At 49.6% G+C, this 27,544-nt stretch overlaps 1 protein-coding gene across 1 annotated transcript in view; it reads left to right on the top strand.

Moving 5' to 3' along the window:
* Nucleotides 1-27,544, top strand: part of atxn2 (ataxin 2) — a 250,745-nt gene that overhangs the window by 119,417 nt on the left and 103,784 nt on the right. Inside the window, exons 6-9 of the mRNA XM_084323938.1 lie at nt 2,162-2,176; nt 3,722-3,846; nt 10,591-10,682; nt 14,832-15,020. Coding sequence (XP_084180064.1) covers nt 2,162-2,176; nt 3,722-3,846; nt 10,591-10,682; nt 14,832-15,020 — 421 coding nt within the window. The remainder of the gene's footprint in view (nt 1-2,161; nt 2,177-3,721; nt 3,847-10,590; nt 10,683-14,831; nt 15,021-27,544) is intronic.

Genomic DNA, 27,544 nt, shown 5'->3' with positions numbered 1-27,544 from the left:
AAGATGTTAAATAAGCTAATTTCCCAAAATGTTGGAGTTTTCCTTTAAAACTGCATGACAAGGGGGAGCCCCCGTAGCTCACCGCGTATCTCGGCGCTATTTCGGCGTCGCGGACAACCGTGCTCGTCACGGATCTGGGGTACACGAGTTCGACTCCCGGACTCGCCGTATTTTCTCAGTGTCTTCCCCTGATCTATATCCCATTCAACCTGTTTCTGTCAATCATGCTTGACCAGAAAAAGCGATAAACGCTAAAAAACGAAGTTAAAAAAAAAAAAAAAAAAAAAAAAAAAAAAAACTGCATGACAAATAAAGACTTCTAGTCTAACAATTATTATAATTATGTAACACCTCTGATTGCGCCCCGCTTTCGTCTCATTCTTTCAATTTTAGTCCGACGTTCGTCTTCACCCATTCTAGAGCTGTCCAAAACGTTCATATCTCCCGGGTTTTGGCAGTTGATCTCATCATGATTTAAATTAATAGGCTTGTTTGAGATTGGCCACTGGCGAGGCCTGCGCAGGCGCACTGCATCGAGCTGGGTTGTGAATAACAAGTTAACTCATTCCTGCCTGCTTGCCTGAACTTATATATGCGCAAATATAAACATGTATACCGACCTGGCCTGCTTCGGAGTTCAGTGGCCTGACTGCGGGAACACTCCCGGTACTCCCGGTGATCCCGATGGCCAGTCCGCTAGTCAGGGCTGTACGTTAACTTTTTTTGCACATAGCACTGGTGCTACAGAGGTTGATAGTTTTGTAGCACAGGCCAAAATCTTATAGCACAAGTATAAAACGTGTTATATTTGTAACAGTCACAAATGTGCCTATTGTATTTGTGTTATTTAGTTGCAGTGCCATGTTTGGCTGTCATTTTCATGCTGACAAGTTGACGTCACACAGCCAGACACATTACGTGTAAGGAATTATGGGATTTGGTGTTGGGTGTATGGACTCTACTAGGGGTGGGAATCACAAGTTTCATCACGATACGATATCGATTCTTTGGACAACGATACGATATTTGCCGATATCTGCCACGATACAATGCAGGTGCCTGCAATCGATATGAGATGATATCATAAGCCCATTTAACACAATCAGTAACATTTAGATCAACTCAAAAAAGGTAACAAATATAATTTGGAAAAACATTTTTTAGCTCTTCCAGACATTTAAATGAAAAACTATTTATTGTTTTTAATACAAATAGACCTCCTGTTCACTAAAGTGCCACGTTTTGATATATTGAGCTTTAAACTTTAAGTAAAAAGAAAATTGGAACACGCAACCTAAAACCCCTTCCTCTCCCAAACCGTTCCTGCAATTGTTTTATGTTGCATGATGATCATGCATACATTTATTATGTATTGTATGTTTAAATATCAACATTATCTGTCGACCCTCAGTACATTTACTATCAATATAATATACTCGTCTGACTTCATATCTTTTCAAACGCACACACACAGAAGGGAGAATGCCCCCCCTCCTTCCCAGTCCCCACTCTGCTGTTCTCTATCGCTCTGAACAGGGCTTTAGCTTGTTGTTAGCTTATGCTAACATAACGTTAATTCCGGTCTTAAACACAACGTGGTCATAAAGGAATGGCGAGGATTGCAAAGCATGTTATATGCATTTGACCCGTTGCGGAATAAAACGGCAGGGATTTGTTTTGGGTCGCGAAATAGGCACACTAGCCTTGCTATGTTGCAATGTGCGTGTTCCAGACGCTACTGCTACTACTGAGACAAGTACTGCTGTGTGCTGTAGAGCGGATATGAGTCACGATGCCACGGATTTTCAAAATAAGAGTATCGATATGAACTGAGCGTTGCTAGCTGCCGGAGCCATAGTTATTATAGTTGGAGCTGCGCTTAGGCGGAAATGAGACCCGCTACAGGATTTTCAAAATAAGAGTATCGACATGAACCGAATGCCTATCGCACCAGTGCTACTGAAGTAAATCCATTCATCGCACAGACCGATGTTGCTGTAGCACGTGCAATATATATCTCGCACTGTACAGCCCTGCGCTAGTGGTAAAGAGGCACCATAATCTCCCACAGAAGACTTGTCCGTCTGTCTTGTCAGTGTGTCCGTCTGCCTGTCAGCTGACCCTATCTCTCGTCTGTCTGTCTGTCTCTTCTCTGATCTAGTGTCCTCTGATACAGGTAATATATGGCTGTTTTTTTCTGCCTCTTACACCTTCCTACACACTAGGGATGGGCGTGAGTCGATTACTCGTAGCTATGAGAAATATCGATCTTAAATTATTAATCTTTTTTATTTTTACATATTTGTTTTACATGTATGTGTAAGATTATAACTGTTTGTTGGTTTCCTTAAACATATACATGAATGAACAAAATGTAATAAAAAAAGTTCAAAAATATTAATTTTTAGTTTTTTCCCCCTTTACGAGTAATACATGATCACTCGAGATCAATCGATCTGGATTTGTCTTAAAAATGGCCATCCCTACTACACACACACACACACACACACACACACACACACACACACACTTGAAATGTTTATTTATGTCCACATGAACAGAAGTACAAGGAAGCCTCATACAAAGGACATAAACACTGCCAGTGCAGTCAGAAAGTATGAAAGAACAGCCAGTTACAAAGTGCATGGACGGCACAACGCTGTTACATACAGTATGGCTGAACTACTGGTCAGACACATCGGACACGAATCATGGGTAACACACACACACACGTACACACACGCACGCACACTCCCCTCACACAAACTTTGATCATGTGGATACGGTGTGCGTTTTGATGCCGTGTGTGCGTGTGTATTCTGGACGCCGTGTGACTGACCCCTGCTGTGTGTATTCTGGACGCCGTGTGACTGACCCCTGCTGTGTGTATTCTGGACGCCGTGTGACTGACCCCTGCTGTGTGTATTCTGGACGCCGTGTGACTGACCCCTGCTGTGTGTATTCTGGACGCCGTGTGACTGACCCCTGCTGTGTGTATTTTGGACGCTGTGTGACTGACCCCTGCTGTGTGTATTCTGGACGCTGTGTGACTGACCGCTGCTGTGTGTATTCTGGACGCTGTGTGACTGACCGCTGCTGTGTGTATTCTGGACGCCGTGTGACTGACCGCTGCTGTGTGTATTCTGGACGCTGTGTGACTGACCGCTGCTGTGTGTATTCTGGACGCTGTGTGACTGACCGCTGCTGTGTGTATTCTGGACGCCGTGTGACTGACCGCTGCTGTGTGTATTCTGGACGCTGTGTGACTGACCGCTGCTGTGTGTATTCTGGACGCCGTGTGACTGACCGCTGCTGTGTGTATTCTGGACGCTGTGTGACTGACCGCTGCTGTGTGTATTCTGGACGCCGTGTGACTGACCGCTGCTGTGTGTATTCTGGACACCGTGTGACTGACCGCTGCTGTGTGTATTCTGGACGCCGTGTGACTGACCGCTGCTGTGTGTATTCTGGACGCTGTGTGACTGACCCCTGCTGTGTGTATTCTGGACGCCGTGTGACTGACCGCTGCTGTGTGTATTCTGGACACCGTGTGACTGACCCCTGCTGTGTGTATTCTGGACGCCGTGTGACTGACCCCTGCTGTGTGTATTCTGGACGCTGTGTGACTGACCCCTGCTGTGTGTATTCTGGACGCCGTGTGACTGAACCCTGCTGTGTGTATTCTGGACGCTGTGTGACTGACCCCTGGTGGCCGCTGTAGAGAACTTCACAGACACGGCGGTGAGCAGCAGGATCAACGGAGAACACAAAGAGAAGGACCTGGAGCCCTGGGACGGAGGAGAGACGCACACCTCCGACAGCCTGGAGAGCCTCGACACAGACGTGGTAGGAGCACGCACACACAGAGACACACACATACACACGCACACGCACACACACACACACACACACACACACATACACAGACACACGCACACACAGAGACACACACACGCACACACACACACACACACACACACACACACACATACACACACACACACACACACGCACACACAGAGACACACACACACACACATACACACACACACAGACACACACACACACACACACACACACACACACACACACACGCGCACACACGCACACACAGACACACACACACACACACACACACACACACACACACACACACACACACATACACACACACAGACACGCACACACAGACACACACACACACACACACACACACACACACACACACACACACACAGACACACACACACACACACACACACACACACACACACACACATACACACACACACAGACACACACCTCCGACAGCCTGGAGTCCCTGGACACAGACGTGGTAGGAGGGCACACACGCACAGACACAGACACAGACGTGGTAGGAGGGCACACACACAGACACAGACGTGGTAGGAGGGCACACACACAGACACAGACGTGGTAGGAGGGCACACACACACACAGACACAGACGTGGTAGGAGGGCACACACACAGACAGACACAGACAGACGTGGTAGGAGGGCACACACAGACACACACACACAGACGTGGTAGGAGGGCACACACAGACACACACACAGACGTGGTAGGAGGGCACACACAGACACACACACACAGACGTGGTAGGAGGGCACACACAGACAGACACACACAGACACAGACGTGGTAGGAGGGCACACACACAGACGTGGTAGGAGGGCACACACAGACAGACACACACAGACACAGACGTGGTAGGAGGGCACACACAGACAGACAGACACAGACGTGGTAGGAGGGCACACACACAGACAGACACAGACGTGGTAGGAGGGCACACACACAGACAGACACACACAGACACAGACGTGGTAGGAGGGCACACACACAGACGTGGTAGGAGGGCACACACAGACAGACACACACAGACACAGACGTGGTAGGAGGACACACACACAGACAGACAGACACAGACGTGGTAGGAGGGCACACACACAGACAGACAGACACAGACGTGGTAGGAGGGCACACACAGACAGACACACACACCAGACACCAGGGATGGGACAATATATCTGAATTTATATCTGAATATATACCGTCAGTACAAAGCATTATGGTGACACCGCGCGTGCCGCCGGTATTCTGCCATATAGGAGTTGGTCGGAAACTCGATGACTTGCACTTTCAAGCTCTTCCAGTTTGTACGGCAAGGGGGCGCCGTCACCGCTCTGTATGCAATACTACTGTAACGTTACAATGTCAACTGGTCTGACGAGCTGCACTGACCTCATCAGTCTGGTGGCTCTTCAGCTCTGTGTGGAGAGTGTCCTGGTTGCGTGAACACTTTAGGCAACTAACATGACGCTTCCACATTGCTCTGATTGGCCCACTGACCCCACGTGATGCTACGCTCGTTTTCGCCCGCACGCCGGTAACGCAAGCGAGCCTTGTAATGTTAAGCGACCTACTCGCGGAAATGGGAATGTACATATTTATCAAAACAACTTCCAATGCGATTCACTCTACCAGACAACTACCAGATTCACTCTACCAGATTCACTCATAAACGTTATATAACATAACGTTATATGCTGTTATTTCGTGCTTTATTCATAACGTTATTTCGCAACACAGCCCAGCTCTCAGAAACTGTACATTGAGGGGGTTTGATTCAAAGCCCTATCGAAACTGTCTTGCACTAGTATAAAGCATCAATGTGCAGAAACTGTACATTGAGGGGGTTTGAATCACTGTACATTGAGGGGGTTTGCATCACTGTTTACACTCACGCCTTACTGTACCATGTTCTACATATAGAACCCCATCTCATGCACCGGTTTGAATCAAAGCTCTATCGAAAAGTACTCAAGCTCTACTGTCTTTAACTATAAATGTTTACACTCCCCACTTACTGTAGAACATGGTACATGAGTATATAGTATATAGCAGGGGTTCTCAACCTTTCTGCTGCCAAGGCACCCCTGTGTTCAATAAAATATTCCAGGGCACCCCTACATACGATAAAGACTTTCCCGGTCCTGTCTTTTTTGCTACAATGATGATACAATGACTCTTTATTTGCCGTGCTGTCGTTGAGATGTTTTGTTGTTTGTTTGTCTTTGTTGCTTGTTGGTGAATCTGCAAATATGAATTGCCCCACGCAGGATCAATAAAGTTGTCTGAATCTGATGACAAAAGTTTTTTTTTTAAATACAGAAAAGGATCACTAAAGTGCTATCTGTTGCAGCTGCACTGTTCTCCATAAAAATAGCATATTTGGATAAGTTTGACAATTTCTCAAAAACAGAAAATCATGTATTTTTTTTAAATACAGAAAAGGATCACCAAGTTACCATTTCTCAAAAAATATAAATAAATACAGAAAATAAGCACTTGTTCACTCGGTGGACATTTCTAGCTCAATGCGAGGTCCGCTGCTGCTGGCTAATAATACGGTCAATACGTGGGGAGATCTTTGACAAGGCAACACGCATGTCATCATCAAGGCTCAACTTGGCCCTATATTTTGTTTTCAGAGCTGTCATGGATGAAAAGCCAGCTTCACACAGATACTGTATGTGGTGCTGAATGGTATCAACACCTTAACTGCAGCATCATGAGATACTTGGTACTCAGCACCACACTCTGAAACTAGCTCTCCAGGTGGTATCAGATGAGATTTCAATGAGTTCTTCCAAGAGTTTGGATGGAGATGTGTCAGGAAGCTTTGTCTCAATGTTGTCTGTAAAGTTTTTTTTTATCCAGAGTAACTTGGTGATACTTTTCTGTGTTTTATTAAATAATGATTTTCAGATTTTTAGAAATGGTCAAACTTATCCAAATATGGTATTTTCATGGAAAACAGTGCAGCTGCAACAGATAGCACTTTAGGGATAATTTTCTGTAATCCAAAAAGAATTTGGATTCACTATAAAGTGCCTGTTCACTATAAAGTGCCACGTTTTGATATATTGAGCTTTAAACTTTAAGTACATTTTTTGGAACACGCAACCTAAAACACCTTCCTCTCCCAAACCGTTCCTGCAATTGTTTTATGTTGCATGATGATCATGGATACATTTATGTATTGTATTTTTTATGTTTAAATATCAACATAATCTGTCTGTCCACCCTCAGTACATTTACTATCAATATAATATAGTAGTCTGACTTCATCATCTTTTCAAACGCACACACATAGAGGGAGAAATGCCCCCCCCCCCCCCCCCCCCAGTCATCCTTCCAACTAAGTCCCCACCCTGCTGTTCTCTGTCGCTCTGAACAGGGCTTTTAGCTTGTTGTTAGCTTATGGTAACGGGACATTAATTCCGGTCTTAAACACAACGTGGTCATAAAGGAATGGCAAGGATTGCAAAGCATGTTATATGCATTTGACCCGTTGCGGAATAAAACAGCAGGGATTTGTTTTGGGTCGCAAAAACACTACCCTTGCTGTGTTTCAATGTCCGCGTTCCAGATCCAGACGCTACTACTACTGCTGAGCTGAGAGACGCTACTGCTCACTGCTCAGCCTGCCTGAGATGCATCCTATTGGCTGTGTGCTGGAGCGGATATGAGTCACGACACCACGGATTTTCAAAATAAGAGTATCATAATGACCTTAATGTTGCTAGCTTTCGGAGCCTAGTTATTATAGCTGGAGCTGCGCGTGGGCATAAATGAGACCCGCTATAGGATTTTCAAAATAAGACTGTTGTCATTCTATATTTTTAAAGAACATTGCCAGGCATCTCGCGGAACCCCTGACAGCTCTCCGCGGAACCCCTGTGTGCCGCGGAACCCCTGTTGAGAACCGCTGGTATATAGGGATGTTGCACTTGAGCACCAAATGTACAGTGTACAGTGCCCCCCCACCTACCCACGCGTCACTAACGTTACCTCACCGGCAACTTATCTAATTTAACAGAAAATTAAAAAATCTTTTCAAAATCTTTCTTCACATCTATATTTGTAAATTCCACATAACCTTAGATCTTGTTCTTTAAACATTACGTAGGCCCCTTACCCGCTTGCGAATTGAACTCCACCCCATACGTTAAGCTAAAACCAAAGATTTTCGCCCATGACTCCGTTTTAAACAGCGTAAATACGACATTTCTCTCAGTTTTTAAAGCAATCAACTTATATACGCCAACTCCCCCACACCTTAGCTAGTATCCCTCCGTTTTTAACAACAATCCGACGGTCGCAACATATTTAACACTTTGGTCGCCAGGCTTATATTCTTAATATACCATCCTCTGCCAGCTCTATTTGTCTATGGGGATGTTTACCTTCTTTGCAGGTAAATTCTATTGCTAAATTGACATTACTATGGCCCATTCAACGTCAAGTATCTATTGTTCAGGGTGTAGCAACGTTATACTTTTTCATTCACATATTCATACTAAAATACGGTCTAAAGTATACGTATGTTTTTATCGTTTTCTGCAGCTTTCTCCAGAACGTGATTTATAGCCCCAAATGCATTATATTGATGATCAAATACAGTTTGATAGGAATCTGCGCAAGATAAAAAATTTCAAATGGACGTGCTTCTAGAAGTTACTACTGATCATCTGATGTTGACTGGATGGGGGGGGGGGGTCGTTTATAATTCCGTGTCCAACGTTAGATGATTCATCTAGTGTGGGTGATATGATCATTAGAGCAGTTAGTATCGAACACGTTAAAAAATAACGCTGAATCTTACCGTAGCTTCCTCATAGCGTTGGGCGATGAGCGTGGAACAGAAATATGCGATCCATTTCCAGGTTGTATAATAGTATATACGTCCAAATCATGTTGTTTATCGAGTTATTGGTAACGGATTGCTATCCGTTGTGTCTAGCTCGAGTCCTGGGACTATTACCGAGTGATCGGACCGAATTGAAATGAGCACCAGCTTCCATTTCCTGTTTCCGCTCTGGGCGATCCGCCGATCCGCCACCAGATGGCGCTCTTGAACCGTTGGAGAGTTGAGAGGGGATCAACAGTAGATCTCAAGTCTCCGGGGGAGAAATATGATTTCGATCACAGATTTTTGAAATATTGATATCAAAGACGTGGTACGGCGTCTTTGGCAGAATGAGCATGGCGGGGAAAGACGTGCTACGGCGTTTTTGGCGACCAGTGTTAACTGAATGCACACAGTGTGTGTGTGGACTACTGTACTATTACAGGTATTGAAATGAACAATGCAACTTCCTTTTACAAATAAAAATAATAATCACATAATAAACTATCGATACTTGGCGTCCTTGTATCGATACAGTATCGTCACGCAAAGTATCGCGATACTATACTGTATCGATATTTTCCCCCACCACTACTGTCTACATGTGTGGTGGTAGCTGGCTGGAGTGGCCCACAATCAGTTGGACACCACCTGCCAGTACGCCATCTTTGTGGTCCCCTTGAATATGAGTACCAACTGTGCTATTCCCCACAAACCACTGCAAAGCTGAGTAGTGAGTGCTGTGGAGGACCCGCTCGCTCTTGACTTTGTTCCCCGGTGATCAGAGGGGGCCGTGGACACGGATCTCCACACTAGAGTAGAACCTGGCTGAAATACATTTAGCGTACATTTTTAGCACAGTAGAGCTAACGTCACAGGTGTTTTATACTTTTCACGTGTCTTTATCGAGGGAACCTTTATCCTAATAATCATAGTAATATTAGCTGTGTGATGATTGTCACTCGCATCAACGTGGGGGAGAAATATGATTTCGATCACAGATTTTTGAAATATTGATATCAAAGACGTGGTACGGCGTCTTTAGCAGAATGAGCATGGCGGGGAAAGACGTGCTACGGCGTTTTTGGCGACCATAGTGTTAAAACACATAATTCATCGCTAGTCATTACACGCCAAGACGCTCGTATTTTCAAACCTCTTTGTCTAGTTTAGCGACACGACAATTCAACATTACTTTTACAGTTATACTGTTTATTAAAACACACACGTATTTAACAACGACCTCAAGTACTTCCTATTCATCAATAAATGAGGCAGAATACTCATCAATAAATGAGGCAGAATACACAGTGACTGTATCCTTTTTTGTTTATTGCACTTGTTCCTGCTGCGTTCCTGCTGCAAATGAAATCAAAGATGGCGGCTTTCTGTTTTCGTTCTACGCTCGGTGCGTAGAGCTGCTGGGATTCACGAAGGAGAGCGCTGGCCAATCAGAGCAATGCGGAAGCACATGTTAGTTGCCTTAAGTGTTCACGCGTCCTGGTTGTAATGGAATCATGAACATGTCTCTCTCTCTCTCTCTCATCCTTTCTCTCGCTCTCTCTCTCTGTATCTCTTTCTCTTCTCTCTCTCTGTATCTCTTTCTCTTCTCTCTCTCTCTTTCCTCTCTCTGTCTCTCTCTCTCTCTCTGTATCTCTTTCTCTTCTCTCTGTCTATTTCTCTCTCTGTCTCTCTGTATCTCTCTTTCTCCTTTCTCTTTCTCTCTTCTCTTCCCTCTGTCTTTGTCTCTTTCTCTCTTTTTGTATCTCTCTTTCTCTTCTCTCTTTCTCTTCCCTCTGTCTCTCTTTGTCTCTCTCTCTCTCCCCCCCCCCTCTCTCTCTCTCTCTCTCCCCCCCTCTCTCTCTCTCTCTAGTCTAATGGATGGGATCCCAATGACATGTTCAAATACAACGAGGAGAAGTATGGAGTCCACTCTACGTATGACAGCAGCTTGTCTACATACACGTAAGTGGTCCTTTCCCCAGCGTGTGTTGCTAGGTTACCAGGAGGACTGTGGCCTGTGCCCTGCCTCTTCTGACAAGCGTTGCAGTACTCATGCCAAGCCTGCCTGCCTGGCTGTCTGTCTGTTGCTCAGTTTGTATTGTATCCAGTAGGGCTGACCTTCGAAAATGTTTTGTCATTCGATGCTTCGGGGCAGAGAAAATACATTCGAAAAATATATATATATATATATCTTTTTTTATAATTTTTTTTTTATGTTGTGGGACTTGTACAGCACTTTGTTCAACTTTGTTGTTTTTAAATGTGCTCTATAAATGAAGTGGATTGGATCTTAGACAAACGAAACACTTTGCTTTCATGAAATATTGTAAGCCGTCATTTGAGGCTTTATAAAAGCAGCACAATGAACACAAATCTGTCAGTGCAGAGTCCGACCTCATCTTAAATAACAAACAGCATTACTTGTTGTAGTTAACAAAAAGAGGCAGTTGATTTTGCAGATTTTTCTTTTTTAATATATTCAAAAAAGAAATTCCATTCAAATCCCATGCCCATCGAACGAAGCTTCGAAGTATTTAAGACAGCCCTAGTATCGAGAGAGGGAACAGGATTGTACTAGGATTGATTGATACCCGAGCCTACTAGCGCCTGGTACGAGAGAGGCTGCAGTTTAGCTGTCTTTGTTATTAAACAGAAGAGGAAATCAAGAGGTTTGAATTAAAGCTCCGTCTGCTGTGATGTCAGGAGCGTCACGTGACTCACGGTCATCATTGAGACGGAAGGATATTTGGTCATATCTTGTGTCATTAATATTCATCCCAATGTGAACGATGCATGACCCTCTCCTCTCCCACCCTCTCCTCTCCCACCCTCTCCTCTCCTTTCCCACCCTCTCCTAAAAGTCTGTGCCGACCAACTGGCCCCAGTATTCACTGACATATTTAACCTGTCCTTAGAACAGGCTGTCATCCCCACCTGCCTGAAGAAGTCCACTATTATCCCTGTACCCAAAAAATCCAAGCCTGCTTGCCTCAACGACTACCGCCCTGTAGCTCTCACCTCCATAGCCATGAAGTGCTTTGAGAAGCTAGTAAAGGGCTACATCTGCTCCTCCCTCCCCATCAACATGGACCCCCTGCAATTTGCATATCGCCCCAACAGGTCCACGGAGGACGCCATAGCCCATGTGCTGCACACAGCAGCATCACACCTGGACAAGAGGCAGGGGAACTATGTGAGAATGCTATTCATCGACTACAGCTCGGCATTCAATACCATAGTCCCCTCCATACTCATAGCCAAGCTCAGGGACCTGGGCTTGAACTATGACCTCTGCCAGTGGGTCTTGGACTTCCTGACTGGCAGACCCCAGGTGGTGAGAGCAGGCAACTGCACCTCCTCATCCATCACCCTCAACATAGGGGCCCCCCAGGGCTGTGTTCTGAGTCCCCTCCTCTACTCCCTGTACACACACGACTGTGTGGCTCAGCGGAGTAGCAATACAATCATCAAATTTGCTGACGACACAGTGGTGGTGGGCCTGATCTCTGCCAACGACGAGAGGGCCTACCTGGAAGAGGTCAAGGTCCTGGCGGGATGGTGCCAGGAAAACAGCCTCTCCCTGAACGTCAGCAAAACAAAGGAGATGATTGTGGACTTCAGGAGGTCGGGGGTCAAGGACTACAGCCCCCTCAGCATCGACGGGGCACCGGTTGAGAGAGTCAACAGCTTTAAGTACCTCGGAGCCTACATATCCGAGGACTTGACATGGACCACACACATTGACAGTGTTGTGAAGAAGGCACGACAACGCCTCTACTTCCTCAGGCGCCTAAGGAAGTTCCAAGTCAGTCAGAAGATCCTTAAGAACTTCTACTCATGTACAATAGAGAGCATCTTGACTGGCAACATCACCTCCTGGTTTGGGAATAGCACTGCACAAGACCGAAGCAGACTACAAAGAGTGACACGTTCAGCCGAACGCACAATTGGAGGGGGGCTCCCCACCCTCCAGAACATTTACAACAAGCGTTGCAAGGGCAAGGCTAAGAGAATCATTAAAGACTCCAGTCACCCGAACAACTGCCTCTTTGAACTGCTGCGGTCAGGCAAGCGATACCGGAGTCTCAAGGCGAGCACAGAAAGACTCAGAAGAAGCTTCTATCCCCAGGCCATCAGGCTGCTAAACGAACAATGAACACTACACAACAACAACCACCAAACGCACATAGCACACACATCCACACGCACACACTCACTTTAAACAAACACACTGTAGCACCCACTCCACACACTTTATAGCACACACCCACTTTAAACAAACACACTGTAGCACCCACTCCCCACACTTTATATTTATTGATGAAGGATTGCACTACAACTCGTACACCTTACTGTAAATTGTACCTAAATTGTACCTCATCCCATTTCTGCTTTGCACTATATAGTACTGTACATTAGTACACTGCATAGTATTGTATATTATATGGTAACTCAGAACATTGTACATATGTCTATACCGAACACTGTGACCTCATTTTCTTCTTCTAAATTACATGCTATACTATGTTATTTGATACTATCTTGTCTAGCACAGTCTCTGGAGTGTAACAGTAAGAAGCATTTTGTATGAAAGTATTCTGTACTTCTGTATGACAACTATTAAAGAAACTTGAAACTTGAAACTCTCCCACCTCCTCTCCTTTCCCAACCTCTCCTCTCCTCTCCCACCCTCTCCTCTCCCACCCTCTCTCCTCTCCTTTCCCACCCTCTCCTCTCCCACCCTCTCTCCTCTCCTTTCCCACCCTCTCCTCTCCCACCCTCTCCTCTCCCACCCTCTCCTCTCCCACCCTCTCCTCTCCTCTCCTTTCCCACCCTCTCCTCTCTTCGCCTCTCCTCTCCCACCCTCTCTCCTCTCCTTTCCCAACCTCTCCTCTCCTCTCCCACCCTCTCTCCTCTCCCACCCTCTCCTCTCCCACCCTCTCTCCTCTCCTTTCCCACCCTCTCCTCTCCAACCCTCTCTCCTCTCCTTTCCCAACCTCTCCTCTCCTCTCCCACCCTCTCTCCTCTCCCACCCTCTCCTCTACCACCCTCTCCTCTCCTCTCACACCCTCTCCTCTCCTCTCACACCCTCTCCTCTCCCACCCTCTCCTCTACCATCCTCTCCTCTCCCACCCTCTCCTCTCCCACCCTCTCCTCTACCACCCTCTCCTCTCCTCTCACACCCTCTCCTCTCCTCTCCCACCCTCTCCTCTCCCACCCTCTCCTCTCCCACCCTCTCCTCTCCCACCCTCTCCTCTACCACCCTCCTCTACCACCCTCTCCTCTACCACCCTCCTCTCCCACCCTCTCCTCTACCACCCTCCTCTACCACCCTCTCCTCTCCCACCCTCTCCTCTCCCACCCTCTCCTCTACCACCCTCTCCTCTCCTCTACCACCCTCTCCTCTCCTCTACCACCCTCTCCTCTACCACCCTCTCCTCTACCACCCTCTCCTCTCCTCTACCACCCTCTCCTCTACCACCCTCTCCTCTACCACCCTCTCCTCTCCTCTACCACCCTCTCCTCTCCCACCCTCTCCTCTACCACCCTCTCCTCTCCTCTACCACCCTCTCCTCTCCTCTACCACCCTCTCCTCTACCACCCTCTCCTCTACCACCCTCTCCTCTCCTCTACCACCCTCTCCTCTCCCACCCTCTCCTCTCCTCTCTCTTCTCCTCTCCTCTACCACCCTCTCCTTTCCCACCCTCTCCTCTCCTCTACCACCCTCCTCTACCACCCTCTCCTCTCCTCTACCACCCTCTCCTCTCCCACCCTCTCCTCTACCACCCTCTCCTCTCCCACCCTCTCCTCTCCTCTACCACCCTCTCCTCTCCTCTACCACCCTCTCCTCTACCACCCTCTCCTCTCCTCTACCACCCTCCTCTACCACCCTCTCCTCTCCTCTACCACCCTCTCCTCTCCCACCCTCTCCTCTCCTCTACCACCCTCTCCTCTCCCACCCTCTCCTCTCCTCTACCACCCTCTCCTCTCCCACCCTCTCCTCTCCTCTACCACCCTCCTCTACCACCCTCTCCTCTCCTCTCCCACCCTCTCCTCTCCTCTACCACCCTCTCCTCTCCCACCCTCTCCTCTCTCCTCCTCTCCCCTCAGGGTCGCTCTGGAGCGGGACAACTCAGAGGAGTTCCTGAAGAGGGAGGCGCGTGCTGCCCAGTTGGCGGACGAGATCGAGGCCAGCGCCACCTACAAGGCCCGCGTGGCGCTGGAGAACGATGAGCGCTCCGAGGAGGACAAGTACACCGCTGTGGTGCGCGGGGAGCGGGAGACACACACACTGAGCAGGTGAGAGACACACACTGAGCAGGTGAGAGACACACACTGAGCAGGTGAGACACACACACTGAGCAGGTGAGAGACACACACTGAGCAGGTGAGAGACACACACTGAGCAGGTGAGAGACACACACTGAGCAGGTGAGAGACACACACTGAGCAGGTGAGACACTCACACTGAGCAGGTGAGAGACACACACTGAGCAGGAGACACACACTGAGCAGGTGAGACACACTGAGCAGGTGAGAGACACACTGAGCAGGAGACACACACTGAGAAGGTGAGAGACACACTGAGCAGGAGACGCACACTGAGCAGGTGAGAGACACACACTGAGCAGGAGACACACACTGAGCAGGTGAGAGACACACACTGAGCAGGAGAGAGACACACTGAGCAGGAGACACACACTGAGCAGGTGAGAGACACACACTGAGCAGGTGAGACACACACACTGAGCAGGTGAGACACACACACTGAGCAGGAGAGAGACACTGAGCAGGAGAGACACACTGAGCAGGAGAGACACACTGAGCAGGAGAGACACACACTGAGCAGGTGAGAGACACTGAGCAGGTGAGAGACACACTGAGCAGGAGACACACACTGAGCAGGTGAGACACACTGAGCAGGTGAGAGACACACTGAGCAGGAGAGAGACACTGAGCAGGAGAGACACACTGAGCAGGTGAGAGACACACACTGAGCAGGTGAGAGACACTGAGCAGGTGAGAGACACACTGAGCAGGAGACACACACTGAGCAGGAGAGAGACACTGAGCAGGTGAGAGACACACACTGAGCAGGAGACACACACTGAGCAGGAGACACACACTGAGCAGGAGAGAGACACTGAGCAGGTGAGAGACACACTGAGCAGGAGAGACACACTGAGCAGGTGAGAGACACTGAGCAGGAGAGACACACTGAGCAGGTGAGACACTCACTGAGCAGAAGAGACACACTGAGCAGGAGACACACACTGAGCAGGTGAGAGACACTGAGCAGGAGACACACACTGAGCAGGAGAGACACACTGAGCAGGAGACACACACTGAGCAGGTGAGAGACACTGAGCAGGAGAGACACACTGAGCAGGAGACACACACTGAGCAGGAGAGAGACACACACTGAGCAGGAGAGAGACACACACTGAGCAGGAGACACACACTGAGCAGGAGACACACACTGAGCAGGAGACACACACTGAGCAGGTGAGAGACACACACTGAGCAGGTGAGAGACACACTGAGCAGGAGACACACACTGAGCAGGAGACACACACTGAGCAGGAGACACACACTGAGCAGGAGACAGACACTGAGCAGGAGAGACACACTGAGCAGGAGAGACACACTGAGCAGGAGACACACACTGAGCAGGAGAGACACACACTGAGCAGGAGACACACTGAGCAGGAGAGACACACTGAGCAGGAGAGACACACACTGAGCAGGAGACACACACTGAGCAGGTGAGAGACACACACTGAGCAGGAGACACACACTGAGCAGGAGACACACACTGAGCAGGTGAGAGACACACACTGAGCAGGAGAGACACACTGAGCAGGAGAGACACACTGAGCAGGAGACACACACTGAGCAGGTGAGAGACACTGAGCAGGAGAGACACACTGAGCAGGAGACACACACTGAGCAGGAGAGACACACACTGAGCAGGAGAGACACACTGAGCAGGAGAGACACACACTGAGCAGGAGACACACAGTGAGCAGGTGAGAGACACACACTGAGCAGGAGACACACACTGAGCAGGTGAGAGACACACACTGAGCAGGAGAGACACACACTGAGCAGGAGAGACACACACTGAGCAGGAGAGACACACTGAGCAGGAGACACACACTGAGCAGGAGACACACTGAGCAGGAGACACACACTGAGCAGGAGACACACTGAGCAGGAGACACACTGAGCAGGAGACACACTGAGCAGGAGACACACACTGAGCAGGAGAGACACACACTGAGCAGGAGAGACACACACTGAGCAGGAGAGACACACTGAGCAGGAGACACACACTGAGCAGGAGACACACTGAGCAGGAGACACACTGAGCAGGAGACACACACTGAGCAGGAGACACACACTGAGCAGGAGAGACACACACTGAGCAGGAGAGACACACACTGAGCAGGAGAGACACACTGAGCAGGAGAGACACACTGAGCAGGAGACACACACTGAGCAGGAGAGACACACTGAGCAGGAGAGACACACTGAGCAGGTGAGACACACTGAGCAGGAGAGACACACTGAGCAGGAGACACACACTGAGCAGGAGACACACACTGAGCAGGAGAGACACACACTGAGCAGGAGAGACACACTGAGCAGGTGAGACACACTGAGCAGGAGAGACACACTGAGCAGGAGACACACTGAGCAGGAGACACACTGAGCAGGAGACACACACTGAGCAGGAGAGACACACACTGAGCAGGAGAGACACACACTGAGCAGGAGACACACACTGAGCAGGTGAGACACTGAGCAGGAGAGACACACTGAGCAGGAGACACACTGAGCAGGAGACACACTGAGCAGGAGACACACTGAGCAGGAGAGACACACACTGAGCAGGAGAGACACACTGAGCAGGTGAGACACACTGAGCAGGAGAGACACACTGAGCAGGAGAGACACACACTGAGCAGGAGAGACACACTGAGCAGGAGAGACACACTGAGCAGGAGAGACACACACTGAGCAGGAGACACACACTGAGCAGGAGAGACACACTGAGCAGGAGACACACACTGAGCAGGAGAGACACACTGAGCAGGAGAGACACACTGAGCAGGTGAGACACACTGAGCAGGTGAGACACACTGAGCAGGTGAGACACACTGAGCAGGTGAGACACACTGAGCAGGAGAGACACTGAGCAGGAGAGACACTGAGCAGGAGAGACACACTGAGCAGGAGAGACACACTGAGCAGGAGAGACACACTGAGCAGGAGACACACTGAGCAGGAGACACACACTGAGCAGGAGAGACACACTGAGCAGGAGAGACACACACTGAGCAGGAGAGACACACTGAGCAGGTGAGACACACACTGAGCAGGAGAGAGACACTGAGCAGGAGAGACACACACTGAGCAGGAGAGACACACTGAGCAGGTGAGACACACTGAGCAGGAGAGACACACACTGAGCAGGAGAGACACACTGAGCAGGAGAGACACACACTGAGCAGGAGAGACACACTGAGCAGGAGACACACACTGAGCAGGAGACACACACTGAGCAGGAGAGACACACTGAGCAGGAGACACACTGAGCAGGAGACACACACTGAGCAGGAGAGACACACTGAGCAGGAGAGACACACACTGAGCAGGAGACACACACTGAGCAGGTGAGACACACACTGAGCAGGAGAGAGACACTGAGCAGGAGAGACACACACTGAGCAGGAGAGACACACTGAGCAGGTGAGACACACTGAGCAGGAGACACACACTGAGCAGGAGACACACACTGAGCAGGAGACACACACTGAGCAGGAGAGACACACACTGAGCAGGAGACACACACTGAGCAGGAGAGACACACACTGAGCAGGAGACACACACTGAGCAGGAGACACACACTGAGCAGGAGAGACACACTGAGCAGGAGAGACACACTGAGCAGGAGACACACACTGAGCAGGAGAGACACACTGAGCAGGAGAGAGACACACTGAGCAGGTGAGACACACACTGAGCAGGAGAGACACACTGAGCAGGAGACACACACTGAGCAGGAGACACACACTGAGCAGGAGAGACACACTGAGCAGGAGACACACACTGAGCAGGAGAGACACACTGAGCAGGAGACACACACTGAGCAGGAGACACACACTGAGCAGGAGACACACTGAGCAGGAGAGACACTGAGCAGGAGAGACACTGAGCAGGAGAGACACACTGAGCAGGAGAGACACACTGAGCAGGAGAGACACACTGAGCAGGAGACACACTGAGCAGGAGACACACACTGAGCAGGAGAGACACACTGAGCAGGAGAGACACACACTGAGCAGGAGAGACACACTGAGCAGGTGAGACACACACTGAGCAGGAGAGAGACACTGAGCAGGAGAGACACACACTGAGCAGGAGAGACACACTGAGCAGGTGAGACACACTGAGCAGGAGAGACACACACTGAGCAGGAGAGACACACTGAGCAGGAGAGACACACACTGAGCAGGAGAGACACACTGAGCAGGAGACACACACTGAGCAGGAGACACACACTGAGCAGGAGAGACACACTGAGCAGGAGACACACTGAGCAGGAGACACACACTGAGCAGGAGAGACACACTGAGCAGGAGAGACACACACTGAGCAGGAGACACACACTGAGCAGGTGAGACACACACTGAGCAGGAGAGAGACACTGAGCAGGAGAGACACACACTGAGCAGGAGAGACACACTGAGCAGGTGAGACACACTGAGCAGGAGACACACACTGAGCAGGAGACACACACTGAGCAGGAGACACACACTGAGCAGGAGAGACACACACTGAGCAGGAGACACACACTGAGCAGGAGAGACACACACTGAGCAGGAGACACACACTGAGCAGGAGACACACACTGAGCAGGAGAGACACACTGAGCAGGAGAGACACACTGAGCAGGAGACACACACTGAGCAGGAGAGACACACTGAGCAGGAGAGAGACACACTGAGCAGGTGAGACACACACTGAGCAGGAGAGACACACTGAGCAGGAGACACACACTGAGCAGGAGACACACACTGAGCAGGAGAGACACACTGAGCAGGAGACACACACTGAGCAGGAGAGACACACTGAGCAGGAGACACACACTGAGCAGGAGACACACACTGAGCAGGAGACACACACTGAGCAGGAGAGAGACACTGAGCAGGAGAGAGACACTGAGCAGGAGAGACACACACTGAGCAGGTGAGACACACTGAGCAGGAGAGACACACTGAGCAGGTGAGACACACACTGAGCAGGAGAGACACACTGAGCAGGAGAGACACACTGAGCAGGAGAGAGACACTGAGCAGGAGAGACACACACTGAGCAGGTGAGACACACTGAGCAGGACACACACTGAGCAGGAGACACACTGAGCAGGAGACACACACTGAGCAGGAGACACACACTGAGCAGGAGACACACACTGAGCAGGTGAGACACACTGAGCAGGACACACACTGAGCAGGAGACACACTGAGCAGGAGACACACTGAGCAGGAGACACACACTGAGCAGGAGACACACACTGAGCAGGTGAGAGACACACACTGAGCAGGAGACACACACTGAGCAGGAGACACACTGAGCAGGAGACACACTGAGCAGGAGACACACTGAGCAGGAGAGACACACTGAGCAGGAGACACACACTGAGCAGGTGAGACACACACTGAGCAGGAGAGACACACTGAGCAGGAGACACACACACTGAGCAGGAGAGACACACTGAGCAGGAGACACACACACTGAGCAGGAGAGACACACTGAGCAGGAGAGACACACACTGAGCAGGAGAGACACACTGAGCAGGAGACACACACACTGAGCAGGAGAGACACACTGAGCAGGAGACACACACACTGAGCAGGAGAGACACACTGAGCAGGAGAGACACACACTGAGCAGGAGAGACACACACTGAGCAGGAGACACACACTGAGCAGGAGAGACACACTGAGCAGGAGACACACACTGAGCAGGAGACACACACTGAGCAGGAGAGACACACTGAGCAGGAGAGACACACTGAGCAGGAGACACACTGAGCAGGAGACACACTGAGCAGGAGACACACTGAGCAGGAGACACACTGAGCAGGAGAGACACACTGAGCAGGAGACACACACTGAGCAGGTGAGACACACTGAGCAGGAGACACACACTGAGCAGGAGAGACACACTGAGCAGGAGAGACACACTGAGCAGGAGACACACACTGAGCAGGAGACACACACTGAGCAGGAGACACACACTGAGCAGGAGACACACACTGAGCAGGAGAGAGACACTGAGCAGGAGACACACACACTGAGCAGGAGACACACACTGAGCAGGAGAGACACACACTGAGCAGGTGAGAGACACACACTGAGCAGGAGAGACACACACTGAGCAGGAGAGACACACACTGAGCAGGAGAGACACACTGAGCAGGAGAGACACACTGAGCAGGTGAGACACACACTGAGCAGGAGACACACACTGAGCAGGAGAGAGACACACACTGAGCAGGAGAGACACACACTGAGCAGGAGAGAGACACTGAGCAGGAGAGAGACACACTGAGCAGGAGACACACACTGAGCAGGAGACACACACTGAGCAGGTGAGAGACACACTGAGCAGGAGAGACACACTGAGCAGGAGACACACACTGAGCAGGAGACACACTGAGCAGGAGACACACTGAGCAGGAGACACACACTGAGCAGGAGAGAGACACACTGAGCAGGAGAGACACACACTGAGCAGGAGAGACACACACTGAGCAGGAGAGACACACTGAGCAGGAGAGACACACTGAGCAGGTGAGACACACTGAGCAGGAGACACACTGAGCAGGAGACACACACTGAGCAGGAGAGAGACACACTGAGCAGGAGAGACACACACTGAGCAGGAGAGACACACACTGAGCAGGAGAGACACACTGAGCAGGAGAGACACACTGAGCAGGTGAGACACACTGAGCAGGAGACACACACTGAGCAGGAGAGACACACACTGAGCAGGAGAGACACACTGAGCAGGAGACACACACTGAGCAGGAGAGACGCACACTGAGCAGGAGAGACACACTGAGCAGGAGACACACACTGAGCAGGAGAGAGACACTGAGCAGGAGACACACACTGAGCAGGAGAGAGACACTGAGCAGGAGAGAGTCACTGAGCAGGAGACACACACTGAGCAGGAGACACACACTGAGCAGGAGACACACACTGAGCAGGAGAGAGACACTGAGCAGGAGAGAGACACTGAGCAGGAGACACACACTGAGCAGGAGACACACACTGAGCAGGAGAGAGACACTGAGCAGGAGACACACACTGAGCAGGAGAGACACACTGAGCAGGAGAGACACACTGAGCAGGAGACACACACTGAGCAGGAGAGACACACACTGAGCAGGAGAGACACACACTGAGCAGGAGACACACACTGAGCAGGAGACACACACTGAGCAGGAGAGAGACACTGAGCAGGAGAGAGACACTGAGCAGGAGAGAGACACTGAGCAGGAGAGAGACACTGAGCAGGAGACGCACACTGAGCAGGAGACACACACTGAGCAGGAGAGACACACACTGAGCAGGAGACACACTGAGCAGGAGACACACACTGAGCAGGTGAGACACACTGAGCAGGAGAGACACACACTGAGCAGGAGAGACACACTGAGCAGGAGACACACACACTGAGCAGGAGAGACACACTGAGCAGGAGACACACACACTGAGCAGGAGAGACACACTGAGCAGGAGAGACACACACTGAGCAGGAGAGACACACACTGAGCAGGAGAGACACACACTGAGCAGGAGACACACACTGAGCAGGAGAGACACACTGAGCAGGAGACACACACTGAGCAGGAGAGACACTGAGCAGGAGACACACTGAGCAGGAGAGACACTGAGCAGGAGACACACTGAGCAGGAGACACACTGAGCAGGAGAGACACACTGAGCAGGAGAGACACACTGAGCAGGTGAGACACACTGAGCAGGAGACACACACTGAGCAGGAGAGACACACTGAGCAGGAGACACACACTGAGCAGGAGACACACACTGAGCAGGAGAGAGACACTGAGCAGGAGACACACACACTGAGCAGGAGACACACACTGAGCAGGTGAGAGACACACACTGAGCAGGAGAGACACACACTGAGCAGGAGAGACACACACTGAGCAGGAGACACACACTGAGCAGGAGAGACACACTGAGCAGGAGAGACACACTGAGCAGGTGAGACACACTGAGCAGGAGACACACACTGAGCAGGAGAGACACACTGAGCAGGAGACACACACTGAGCAGGAGACACACACTGAGCAGGAGAGAGACACTGAGCAGGAGACACACACACTGAGCAGGAGACACACACTGAGCAGGTGAGAGACACACACTGAGCAGGAGAGACACACACTGAGCAGGAGAGACACACACTGAGCAGGAGACACACACTGAGCAGGAGAGACACACTGAGCAGGTGAGACACACACTGAGCAGGAGACACACACTGAGCAGGAGAGAGACACACACTGAGCAGGAGAGAGACACACACTGAGCAGGAGAGACACACACTGAGCAGGAGAGACACACACTGAGCAGGAGAGAGACACACTGAGCAGGAGACACACACTGAGCAGGAGACACACACTGAGCAGGTGAGAGACACACACTGAGCAGGAGAGACACACTGAGCAGGAGACACACTGAGCAGGAGACACACACTGAGCAGGAGAGAGACACTGAGCAGGAGAGAGACACTGAGCAGGAGAGACACACTGAGCAGGAGAGACACACACTGAGCAGGAGAGAGACACACTGAGCAGGAGAGACACACTGAGCAGGTGAGACACACTGAGCAGGTGACACACACTGAGCAGGAGAGACACACTGAGCAGGAGAGACACACTGAGCAGGAGAGACACACTGAGCAGGAGACACACACTGAGCAGGAGAGAGACACACTGAGCAGGAGAGAGACACACTGAGCAGGAGAGACACACACTGAGCAGGAGAGACACACTGAGCAGGAGAGACACACTGAGCAGGTGAGACACACTGAGCAGGAGACACACACTGAGCAGGAGAGACACACTGAGCAGGAGACACACACTGAGCAGGAGAGACGCACACTGAGCAGGAGAGACACACTGAGCAGGAGACACACACTGAGCAGGAGAGAGACACTGAGCAGGAGACACACACTGAGCAGGAGAGAGACACTGAGCAGGAGAGAGACACTGAGCAGGAGACACACACTGAGCAGGAGACACACACTGAGCAGGAGAGAGACACTGAGCAGGAGAGAGACAGGAGAGACACACACTGAGCAGGAGACACACACTGAGCAGGAGACACACACTGAGCAGGGGAGAGACACTGAGCAGGAGAGAGACACTGAGCAGGAGACACACACTGAGCAGGAGACACACACTGAGCAGGAGACACACACTGAGCAGGAGAGAGACACTGAGCAGGAGAGACACACTGAGCAGGAGACACACACTGAGCAGGAGAGAGACACTGAGCAGGAGAGAGACACACTGAGCAGGAGACACACACTGAGCAGGAGAGAGACACTGAGCAGGAGAGAGACACACTGAGCAGGAGACACACACTGAGCAGGAGAGAGACACTGAGCAGGAGAGAGACACTGAGCAGGAGACACACACTGAGCAGGAGAGAGACACTGAGCAGGAGAGAGACACTGAGCAGGAGACACACACTGAGCAGGAGACACACACTGAGCAGGAGACACACACTGAGCAGGAGACACACACTGAGCAGGAGACACACACTGAGCAGGAGAGACACACTGAGCAGGAGAGAGACACTGAGCAGGAGACACACACTGAGCAGGAGAGAGACACTGAGCAGGAGAGAGACACACTGAGCAGGAGACACACACTGAGCAGGAGAGAGACACTGAGCAGGAGAGAGACACACTGAGCAGGAGACACACACTGAGCAGGAGAGAGACACTGAGCAGGAGAGAGACACTGAGCAGGAGACACACACTGAGCAGGAGAGAGACACTGAGCAGGAGAGAGACACTGAGCAGGAGACACACACTGAGCAGGAGAGAGACACACACTGAGCAGGTGAGACACACACTGAGCAGGAGAGAGACACACACTGAGCAGGAGACACACACTGAGCAGGTGAGACACTTTACTTAGGGATGTTCGATTTTGGCTTTTTTACCGATATCCGATATACCGATATTGTCCAACTGTTAATTTCCGATACCGATATCAACCGATACCGATATATGCAATCTCTTGTTGTGGAATTAACACAACATTATCCATACTTTTCACAATAAATAAAATAAGAATTTGTTCTTACTTGCTTGCCTGGGTAAATAAAGGTTCAATAAATCTAAAACATTTACATTTTTTAATACATTTTTTTATTTTAATATCGGACATCCCTAGTATTTTTTGGCGGATTTTCAGAAAATATGGCCCGGGCTTAAGAGGTTAATCAGGACACCTTCAGTCGGGTCCATAAATAATATGAAATAAAACAATCAAAATGTGCTTCAAGTGCAGAAGGGGGTTTTTCTTCACCACGGAAATAATCAAATTTCAAAATCAAATAAAATGTATTTGTAAGGCCCGACAACACATGTTAATGTCCCCATGGGCCGGACACGTCTTTTTTTAAACAAGTCAAGAACAAAACAAGAACACCATAAGGTCCAACCAATTTAAAATAAATGCAAAATAAATGAATGAATGCAAACACTCCCAGACATACCCCACGCGAAGGTAAGGAAAAACTCACTAAAACCTAGCAATAGGATATATATATAGGAATCCATAATCCTTCCGTCCTCCACCACAGTTGTTTTCCGTGGTCTTCCGGGTCTTTTGTGTGTTGCTGAGCTCACCAGTGTGTTCTTTCTTTAAATGTACTAAACGGTTGATTTGGCCACACCTAATGTTTTTGCCATCTCTCTGATGGGTTTGCTTTGGTCCCTTAACCGTCTGTATTGTTGCAGTGAAAGGGTTAAGCGTTTGGTAGTGTGGCTGCGGCAGTGAAAGGGTTAACCTTCTGTATTGTCGCAGTGAAAGGGTTAACCGTTTGGTAGTGTGGCAATGAAGGGGTTAACCTTCTGTATTGTCACAGTGAAAGGGTTAACCGTTTGGTAGTGTGGCAGTGAAAGGGTTAAAAAGGAGGAGGCACAGAAACTGTTACGTTAGAAACTGTAATTCCTACACTGTTCACCTGATTTGGATGTAAATACCCTTGAATAAAATTCTATTCATTCTGTTTAAACCAATGGGGGTTTTCTTCACAGTTGCCGTTAAAGATTAGGCTACACTATGGGCGGCTACGTGGCGTAGTGGGCAAGGCACTCGCCACGAAATGCTGGAGACGCTGGGCTCGTCAGTTCGAGCCCAGCGCTCCACATTTGCTTTCAGTTTAGCTGGTCGTCCGTACTAATACACATTGGCCGTATTAGGGGGTGGGAAACTGATGGGTGGGGATCGGGCGTTGTGGACAGCGACTCCTACAGGTCGGTTGGTGCGCCTGCGCAGTAGAATCAGGAAGTGTCGGGGGCAGCATGAGCCTCCCACGCGTTACTCCTCGCCACTGAGAGATCGAGCTGCGCAGGTGAAAAGATGCGACTGCTGTTACCTCAAGTACCGGAGGGGACTTGTGCTATGTATGACTTAGTCCACATTGCAGCCGGCTTGTGGGAGGCAAGAAACAGAGTTCGTGACAGGGGAGGGTTGAATTGGATGATACGAAATTGGGATGGGAGAAAATATAGAAAAATGGGAGAAAAAGTGGATAAAAAAAAAAAGATTAGGCTACACTAATATTACACTATTATAGTATATGACTAGTCATAAACATTTATCATAAATTATGTAGCCTATCTGCATCCGCTTGGCACTCGGCGCTCCATCAAGACGTCACCATCACTTTCGTACCAACTGTGCCCTTATTGGATTATTTATGTTGACGAAAGTGATGAGTTATATTCATTAACCCTTTCACCGCAGCACTACCAAAACGGTTAACCCTTTCACTGCGACAATACACAGAATGTTAACCCTTTCACTGCCACACGACAGCCGGGTAAGTGTGTGCCTGTGTTTCCTGATGCAGGTCTGAATCTGCCCAAACCTGCTCAACTCACGCCTGATCTCACCTGCTCTGTGTGGTGTGTGTGTGGATCTCAACTGCTCAGTGTGTGTGAATGCATGTATATGTCCTGATTAAATGACTGAGTGAGTGTGTGTGTGAGGGGCTGTACCGAATGACATTTTTTTCCATTCGAAGCTTCTATTGAAGTATTCGAATGAAGCTTCGAATGTCTGTCGTCATATTTTATGACGTAACTATAAAAAAAATATATATATATATATTATTATTATTATTCTTTTTTATATATCAAACTAAATCCTCAATTTGAATAAAGTGATTAATCTGATTAAATTAGTATTTTTTTTATTATTAAATCAACTTTCTTTAACCCTTTCACTGCCACACGACAGAAGGTTAACCCTTTACTATCACACAAACGACTGTCGTGTGGCAGTGAAAGGGGTAACCCTTTCACTGCCACCGTCTAGTGGGATAGTAAAGGGTTAACCTTCTGTAGTGTGGTAGTGAAAGGGTTAACGTTCTGTATTGTCGCAGTGAAAGGGTTAACCGCTTGGTAGTGTGGCAGTGAAAGGGTTGTGACATTCTACAGTCAACCAACCCCAGTCACATGGCACGGACAAGTCA

This window comes from Notolepis coatsorum, assembly GCF_963971535.1.
Source record: "Notolepis coatsorum genome assembly, chromosome: 10".
In the NCBI taxonomy this organism is placed as follows: Eukaryota; Metazoa; Chordata; class Actinopteri; order Aulopiformes; family Paralepididae; genus Notolepis; species Notolepis coatsorum.
The sequence above is the reverse complement of the archived record's forward strand: the minus strand, read 5'-3'. Positions and strand labels throughout refer to the sequence as shown.